Source organism: Saccopteryx leptura, chromosome 4 (assembly GCF_036850995.1).
Source record: "Saccopteryx leptura isolate mSacLep1 chromosome 4, mSacLep1_pri_phased_curated, whole genome shotgun sequence".
Lineage (NCBI taxonomy): Eukaryota > Metazoa > Chordata > Mammalia > Chiroptera > Emballonuridae > Saccopteryx > Saccopteryx leptura.
This window is the reverse complement of record NC_089506.1, coordinates 35,175,917-35,185,118: the sequence shown is the minus strand read 5'-3', so window position 1 is coordinate 35,185,118 and position 9,202 is coordinate 35,175,917. Positions and strand designations below refer to the sequence as shown.

The 9,202-nt window shown below is 44.2% G+C and overlaps 1 protein-coding gene across 7 annotated transcripts in view; it reads right to left on the bottom strand.

Annotated features, from left to right (window-relative positions):
* Nucleotides 1–586: 586 nt before the first annotated feature.
* Nucleotides 587–9,202, bottom strand: part of PSD3 (pleckstrin and Sec7 domain containing 3) — a 597,461-nt gene continuing 588,845 nt past the window's right edge. For all 7 annotated transcript variants that reach the window (XM_066380473.1, XM_066380474.1, XM_066380475.1 and 4 more), the window contains one exon: nt 587–9,057. In XM_066380473.1, coding sequence (XP_066236570.1) covers nt 8,842–9,057 — 216 coding nt within the window. In that variant the 3' untranslated portion in view covers nt 587–8,841. The remainder of the gene's footprint in view (nt 9,058–9,202) is intronic.

Sequence of the window (9,202 nt, the reverse complement as noted above, 5' to 3'; positions counted from 1 at the left end):
CAGAAGTCAGAAGAGGTAAGTCGGAGTGGACAATTTTTTTTTTTTTTTGTATTTTTCTGAAGCTGGAAATGTGGAGAGACAGTCAGACAGACTCCCGCATGCGCCCGACCGGGATCCACCCGGCACGCCCAACAGGGGGCGATGCTCTGCCCCTCTGGGGTGTCACTCTGCTGCGACCAGAGCCACTCTAGCGCCTGGGGCAGAGGCCAAGGAGCCATCCCCAGCGCCCGGGCCATCTTTGCTCCAATGGAGCCTTGGCTGCGGGAGGGGAAGAGAGAGACAGAGAGGAAGGAGAGGGGGAGGGGTGGAGAAGCAGATGGGAGCTTCTCCTGTGTGCCCTGGCCAGGAATTGAACCCGGGACTTCTGCACGCCAGGCCGACGCTCTACCACTGAGCCTACCGGCTAGGGCCCGGAGTGAACAATTTGACTCTCACCACCCTCCTCAATTACCCTGGCTTGCTCTCTCACTGTGGGGCCTGTGCTGTCTTTCTAGAGAAGAGGGAATAAGTCATGTTGCTTGTTTGATTTTTAAAGGTATTTATTATTCTAGATGCTTCAATGAGCAAATAAAAACACTCCCCCAAATGATTGAAATTTGTTTTATTTCTTTCTTTCTAAAGTTTGTACATTTACATATATCATATACATACTTTAAATCCTTCACTATTTTGCATGATTTCTATTACATAAAAACCATTTAAATGCAATAAATTTTGTTGTAAAACAACAAATTATCCCCAACTTATAAAAACACAGGAACAGTTCTATTCATAAACATTTACACAATAGAGAAATGTACTATATATATATCACAGCTTCTATACATATCAGGTGACTCACTTGTCTACATGGTTTAGGTTTACTTCAACAACAGTGAAATGTAATATTTACATACAACTATTTTTTAATAAAAAATAAAGCAATTGTAAAATGTAAACTTAATTTTCAAAATATTCTTTAAACACTTTAACAATATCCACATAAATTACTGTTCCATTCCAAAGATGACCACCGTAAATGCCCTAATTTTCTAGGAGATGGCATTTCTGAAATCTGGTGGGTGGTGACGAGGAACAGGTTTCCAGTACAGGATACGGTACCACTAGCTTCCCCCAGTCCGCTAATGCTGACAGTTTGGCCACCGAAAAGAAGTAGGCTGCTATTTTGTCACTAATTACTCTCACAATGTGCAGGGACATATGGCACCAGGACTGCAATGAAACTGAAATGATTGGTGGAGAAAACTTTGAAGGTGAAGGAATGTTGCACACTGCCAATTAGTCTCAGCCACAGTGAGTCTAATCCAGTTCATAGGCTGGACAGTTAAAAGCTTGCTTCATGTATGTACGCGTTAGTAAAGATGCAAACTACCTCCCTTCCACCTGACCTATGGTCGTCCAGGCTGACAGCAGTGGCTCTCCACTTGGGTGAATTTCTGTTCTAGAAATGGGCTCCTAAAACGTGAGGTAGAAGAGAATGCAGGGAGGCATCTAGGCCTTCCCCGACAGCTCTCACCTGGACTGAGCAGAATGGCTAAGCAACAGGCTTAGTGTTCCTTGACCCTTCCCACAGAAACGAAAACGTTTTCCATTTCCAGAAGTCTGGGCGCAAAGGCAGAGATATCATCCATCCCTGGTTAGAGCTCAACGTGCCAGCTTGGGTCTTACAAAGGCAAAATATACGGCCTTGGCTGCAGTTGGATTTATTTTTATACCATCATCATGCGGCTGGGTCACTCTCAGAGTTGATATCTTGCCTCAGCAGGGTCAGCCCGTTAGGACAGCTGGATTCCTAAAGCTGGAAGGCAGCACGTGAAACCCAGGGTGTGCCTCTGCTCAGCGGGAGCCCCAGTGGAGTGGAAGGCCAGGCAAAGCTCCCCTCTGCAGAGAGAATAGATCCTCACCCTCTGGAGGCCCCGGCATTCGGGGGTCAGAGCAGTGAGCCTCAGACCTGCAGGGCTGCCGTCAACGGAGCTTTGCAGCTGGGACTTGGCGGGGAAAGACTTACCAAGGCAGGGTCACAGAAATTCCAAAATTCTCTCCATTAACCAACATTTTCAGGAATTGAAGTTAAGGTGCTTATTTTATAACACTATTCACGAGAATTTAGTTCTCTACCCTGCAGAGGGGAAAGTATTTGAGCTAGGTCCCATCCCATTGTTGCTGATGGAAAAGTGCTTAACTGTCCAGCACACTTCAGTCTGAGCTCCCGGCAGCGAAGTGCAGAGGGGGCTGTGGACCAGCAGCGCATCGGCTCCTGGGGAAGTGCTTTGTTGCTTCTCTGCTGCACATGATTTCCAGCGCAATGCTATCTGGAAAAGGGCGCGCACAGCCTTCTGGAACTTCCCCGGCTACCGCGGGAGGCTGGAGGGTGACTGCTTATGAGCAACAAGCCAGCATTAATTTGATGGTCCATCAGGAAAAATGTGATCTGCGTCCCCTCACTTACTTGTTTAAAATGCAGTGCATCTCAGAGCCAGACGCTGGAGCTCAAACTCCTACCCGGCCCTTGGAAAGCATTCCTGTGATGCAATTCCCACCCCCTTCTCACCACCTCTTAGAACACTCGGGCCCTTGGTGTCTTAAGTTTGTAGAACTTAAAACATTCACTCTATGTACATGTGTGCAAGCACATGTGCATGTGTGAGAGAGGCCCAGATGTGTGAACCTTCCCCCTTACACACCTAACGACACAGTAAACTGGTTGTGAATCTCAGTGCAGAGACTGACCACATGCATGTCTACCTCCGACGGACCGACCAGCTTACATTCCCCTACCCCTGACTTTAATTTGGTCTAATTACTTTTGTTCCTACAGCTTAAAAAAAGTATGTTAATGGCATTACAAATCAATGTGCATATATACTCTCTGCAGAGTGGATATTATTATCCATGCCAAATGGTTACTTGGCTTTATAATGTACATGGCTTCATATTGAAAGTTCAAAACATTCCAAATAATTAAGGCCCAAAATAAAGCTTTGTTACTTTTGCTACTCCTTTTGTATAGGATTTCTGAATCAAATAGATGTTTCTGCAAAGCACTATATACCTCTCAGAAGGAAACACACTCTTGCAGAACAAAGACCCCGCTCATCAGTCACAGGGCCAGTTCACCGCACGTCAAGAACAAATCAGGAAATACGGTACATTTGCAGAAATACTTTGAGACCGTAGAGTCAATAAACAAAGCTCAAGTGGAACTACCGACTCGCCACTGTAGCCTGGAGCCAACGACTAGTCTCCCACCCTACAACTCCAGCTCTCAGAGTCGGGCTCAGACGCGAGACCACAGGCAGTGCGCTGACGCAGACCCAGTGCTCTCAACCACACACTCAAACACGCTCAGGGGCTGCTGTACATACGCCAGACATGCTGGTTAAGAAATGTTAATTTCTAGTTACCTATGTACACGCTGTCAGATAAGCAGTAAGCTCAAACAACTAAGGCCAGTGGCTCTTCTTTGGGGAGAGGCAGGAAAAGAGACTTAAGTATAAAAATATTAAATAAAGTTTTCACCTGGTCCATAGCCTATCCTAAAATTCTTCTACCTGTGACACTAGCTGCTAGTCTGCGCAACTGTGAACCTAGAGCACAGTGCCCGACCGCGGGAAGCCCGATACACCGGCACGTGGGCACTATGTCTTTACAGCGGAGAAGAAAGGAAGTGGCAGGGGGCAGTCTGAGCTACTGTACAACAGACACAGGGACACGGACGAGCAGTGTGTACTTACTTAGCTCTCCCAAAAGCTTTTACATTCCTGGACTAATTACAACAATAAAGAACGTGTGCTTTAAAGCATCACATTTTGTAAAAAGCCCCAAACTGACAGTTTGACTTTATGTTTTAAGTGCTCTTAATACTGAAGTTGCTAAAACGGCCTGCTTGTTTTTTTTTGTTTGTTTGTTTTTTCCCCCCTTTCTGTAACCCCAAATTCTAATGCGCAACTCTCCTTTGTCCGGTCCTCAGTACACTGAGAGAGTTTCCCAAAGTGAGTTCAGAGTCTTTTTTGCCCTGGTGTCTCAAAGCTCAAAGATGGAGTTTTCTAGCATAAAATCTTATTATTACAAAAATTTAATCAAAATAGCATTTGAAGTTAAGTTTAATAAAACAGTACCACTATATATATTCTCAATAACTGTATTATAATATACTCAATCCTATGAGGTTTTTACTTGCTTTTCATATCACACTGGTTATTAAGGACAAAAATAAATTTGATGTACATATACGATATACTGATATACAATCTACACATTGATACATATACATACATACAACCATAAATACCCACAAGGACAACATTGGCAGGGGACAGAAAGCATCTTCTTTGACATCTGACATACTAGCTATATGAATACTTTTCAAAAGCCTGCAATACTACAGATACACACATGAATTACACAGGATGAGCCAAAGAGACTCGAGGAAACCTACTGTATAAAGAAATGACTTAACTTGCAATAGTTCCTTGCTGTTGCATTCAAGTTAACAAACTATCATGCAGATTCAAGTATTCACTGACATCGTCTCCATGAAGACATCTCTCTGCATGCACTGTCCTAAGCAGAAGCTGCCCACTTGGGTTTTGGATACTTTAGGTACAAAATGAGATTGGCTATGACTTTGGACGTTAGTCTCCTTGTAAGAGTGAGGCATCGAAAAGGAATCTGAGAGAAGTGACAAGTCACCTCTCGATCACTTTTTGGGAGTATTTTGTGGTGAACTACTGATTTCTGAAGTCCTGCGGAGAACTTGGTGGTGGGAGATGTCCGGAGGCTGGTGGGGAGAGCTGCTGCCCTGGGCGGACTGGTGGCCCGGCCTGGCAGGGGGGACAGCCAGAAAGTCTGGAGCAAGTTCGGCCTGGAAGCTCATCTGCCTACAAAGGTGACTGATTTTTTTTTAATGTTAGAGTGACTCAGATGATTTGTGACAAAAGCAGGTGCTACTCAAACCCCAAATCACCCTACTCATAGCTAGACTCTCCTTCAACAAGTCCACGATGCCACTTTGTTCTTTGTTGAACAGCGCTAATTTTACTAGTGGAAAAAATGCTGCTGTTTGAAAAGCGAAGGGGCCATTCAGTGGGTAGTTTTCGGCCACCACCCTGCCGAAAACCTGACCAGAACCACAGGAGCTCACTGACAGGGAACTGCACCAACAAGGCCAAGTGACTCCCTGTGAGTTCAGACAAAAAAAACCAAAAAAAACTTAACTGATGACTACAGGAAAAATGTCAAAGGGATTCAAATCTCAAGACAACAATCTAACCCCAACGAAGTCTGGATAGTATGATCATGGAGAAACTTCTTTACGGAGAGTTGTCTTCCCATTGCTCAGGAGCAGGGATCAAGGCAGAGAAAAGGGCGGCTCCACCACAGCGGGCCTGGCCTCTCCGAGAACACCTCCCAGCCTCCTTACACGCCAGAGGGGCAGCAGGCCAGGGCCCTGTAACCTTATATACGATATACAGGGGGAAGCCCTCTAACTTTGTGCTTGGGCAGCAAAGGGCCCCCTCCCCTGCCGGCTATCTAAACCCCTCTCCAGCCTCAGAAGTTCTGTGCTTTGGTCACAGGGTGAGGTACAAACTCAAGAGACCAACCTAGTTTGGCTTTGGAAAGCCAGCCGACTTTCTCCGTTCACAAGGAACTCCCCCACGTGACTTTCACCTAGGAAACAGCGCTCACCTTCTGAAGTTAGCACCCCAGTCGGGGAAGCACAGAGGGGCTCATGCAGCTGCCTCCCATCCAGAAATCACAGCTCCACCACAGGACTCTCCCACACGTTGGTTTTACTGAGATTCATTAAAATGCACACAAGTATTGCTTGGCTCAATTAGGCATTGCTAAGAGTTAATAACATGATGTTTTGTAAAATGCGCACCTCAAATAATATCTATGGCCTAAGGACTCTGCATGCTAGTAGTAATTAAGTTTTGGTTGCTAACAATAAGTTTGACACCTCCCTGTAAGAGTCAGCACATGAATGAGGTGGGGGAACAAGGCCTGAAATACTCACAGATTTAATACACGGGCCACTTCTACGGTCAATTGTGCAACAAGACTACCCATCAAAGTATTTTAATGACTATCAAGACTTTGTAGACTGAAAATTAATATTAAGTGTGTATATGAAGAAGAATAATGACTTATCATATGGAGAGACATCCCAGGCTCTTGATGCTGAGGTATGGGTGAGGAACGGGGTTCGGGGCGGGCGTACCTTCAGAAGGAGAGAAGGGGGAGCTCCCCTGTACCGTGAATTAGGCAGCTGGCTTGGGCTAGCCATGAAAGGAATGTCTTCAGTTTCTTCTGACTACACACCCTAGAGAATAAATTATGGCAAGTGACAACGTGGTTGACCAGGGGCAAGATTCTCAGAACCCAGTCAAACCAGGGTCCATTTCCTCCTACAGGAGAAGCTCCTGGCCTGTTAGGCGCACTGACAACAGAGAGAAACCTCAGAGGGTCCAGGTGGAGGTGTTCTCAGCCCGTCCCTTAGAGAGGAACAACATCACGCCAGGGCAATGTGCCACCCAGGCTCACCAAGTAATCACTCGCAATTGTTCTTCAAGATAAACTGTGCAAACACAATACACTGCAGTTTCAAAAGAGCTCTTCTCATCCAATTACCTATTAGCATATCCAGCAGTTCCTGGAGATGACATTAGTGAGTCATATAATGGAAGCAACGCTGTTGTGCTAATGCTGACCAGGCACTTCCGAAATACTCTGTGTCAGACACGGTAGCAAGGTACCATTCTATGTTTATTAAATACTATAAGGAAAACATAGGGCTATTCTATGTACACAGACATGCTCACACTGTGGGCGGACACATTCAAGCCAGTCAGGGATGTTTATCTTTCTTTAGTTACTGAAGCTCAGAGCAGATATGATCTAGATACCTTCTCCTCTCAGCTTAGGATAAACATCTTGGCAGAAGACCAACAGGAAGACAGACAATTAATTCCCTTGTGGACATCCTGAATTCAGTCACAAGCTACAAAAATGAATCAGGTCCACGAGCCATGTTGGTAACTATCCTGTTTCTCAGTTTTGGAACATAAACTTAGTCATTGGCTTCACCTCAACAAGATAGAGGGTTAGAGTGAGATATTCAAGAGTGAGGCCAAAATACTTATTACAAAGCAAGCAGCTATAACCTTAGAGAGGGGCTCCCTTTTTCTGGGCACCAGCAAATATGAACATTTATATACTAGGTGAAGGAAGTGCATGTGAATAAATAATCCTGTAACTGAATGCTGGCACGTGGAAAAACATGCCATGAGAAACCGCCAGGGTTTAACAGCAGGTGTCCTCTCACTCACTGGAACTGCGCCACCCATGCAGAGTCCCTGCTCCTTTGGTCATAGTACCTTTAACTAATACACTGAGTAGAACTAGAGAAAATTTCTCTAGGAAGAAAAAGAGTATTCAAAGTGATTCCATTAGCTTTGAAGTTGTGGAGATTATAGTTTTAAAGATCACAAAGTTTCAAGTTTTCAAAATCACGAAGTTCTAATTCATAGTGGGCTCAATTTTCACTCCTATCCCTTCTAATACAAGAGAATGTTCTTTTTACCACCCTGAATTTCAAAGGGACCGTCCCTGGAACAAGCTCACAACTTTAAGGTCAACAGAACTATTCTGAGTAGATAGAAATGATGTAATAAAGTATTTATTTATAGGAGAAAGTTCAGTAGGAGCAGAGAGAAGTGGCTATCAAAGAGACTGAAGTAAGAACAAACTAAGTAACTCTGTCTATACAACCAGCAGATTCCTCCGTTTTCCAACCATAATTCATTCAGACTAGTAGTTACTTTCAGATTGACTTTATAAAGAATCAATATTCCATTGCCAGAAAACTGTTACTTTTTCCGCTCTTACTTTGTTTTGCTTAAGACCCCAGTATTCTGACCACCAGACCTGAACACCATGCCTATACATGTATAAATTCCTGGACGGCAGGGTATCAACAGTAGAGAGATGATTCTGGATTCCTAGTCTAGACCCCGTGGGAATGAGGTAACAACTTCTTGCAGATGGAACACATGCCTACCGCGACTGCTCCCGAGAGTCAATTATTATCATGATTCTTCAAAAAACAAAATGAACCTGGTGTCATCTTTCCTCAACCTTCAATGGCAAAAAGGTTCCACTCTCTCTTTCCCCGTTTGGCTGAAATGACAGTCCAAGCAAGCTAACGTGGTTCCTCAGTTCTCCAGTCCTGTGATCTTGCCACCCCCGTCCCTGCTTCCGGCAGGGTCAGAGCTCAACTATGAGTGCTAAGATGCACCCCAGCCGCATCACTGTGAAACGTCCCAGAACTGCATTTCTGAGCTCAACTTGCGTGCGTGCTCAATTCCACATCTGTGACTGGGCAAGATTTCACATATAAAGGCTTATATGAACTCTGGCTAGAACTTACTAAACTACCAAATTTGTCCAGTTAAGTGTTTCACAATGAATTAAGTTTTTAACCTTAAAGAAAAAGTGTAACAGTTGGTTTGAGAATACATAAAACAACTGAGCAGAGTGCAAATAAGAGGAAACCAAAGGAGAAGTGATACAAAATTCATTCTGAAATCATGAGACCCTCCCCCTCCCGAAAAGGTGCATTAGTTATCAAGTAACCAAAATCATCAAAGCAAAGAAATCAAGAGCAAAGAGACACACTGTACAGAAACTAACAAAAAAAAAATACAATAGGAAAGGTTACTAATGCACCATGTAGTCACAGACTTTTTTTTTTTTTAAATATATTCACGGATTTACCAGAAAGATCTTGAAAACTCTATTTTGCTCCATGACCAGCACTTTCCTGGTCGCAGATAGATTCTAAGTAACTTTTTGCTTAATGCTGGGTGTTTCAGGTCGGTGATCTTTCCTCTCTGACACGTTCCGCTTGACTTTGGCCGTGACGGGCGATGAGTCGGGGTTCAGTGAAGGACTCGAATGGGACTTCTTCAGTCCTGCGGTCTCGCTCTCGTTGTTACTCAGGAGCTTCTTGCCACCTTCTTTTAGAATGCTGACATAAGTTTCATAACGGGTTTGCTGGAGGGGAAGTCAGAGAAGAATGGTAATCAATATATGTAACTGGCAATAAATATGCTGTATTACTGACTTACTGATCATATTCTGACTAGCCATTAAAATAGAGCTACAGAAGAACATACTAACAAAGTAATCATATAAAAGA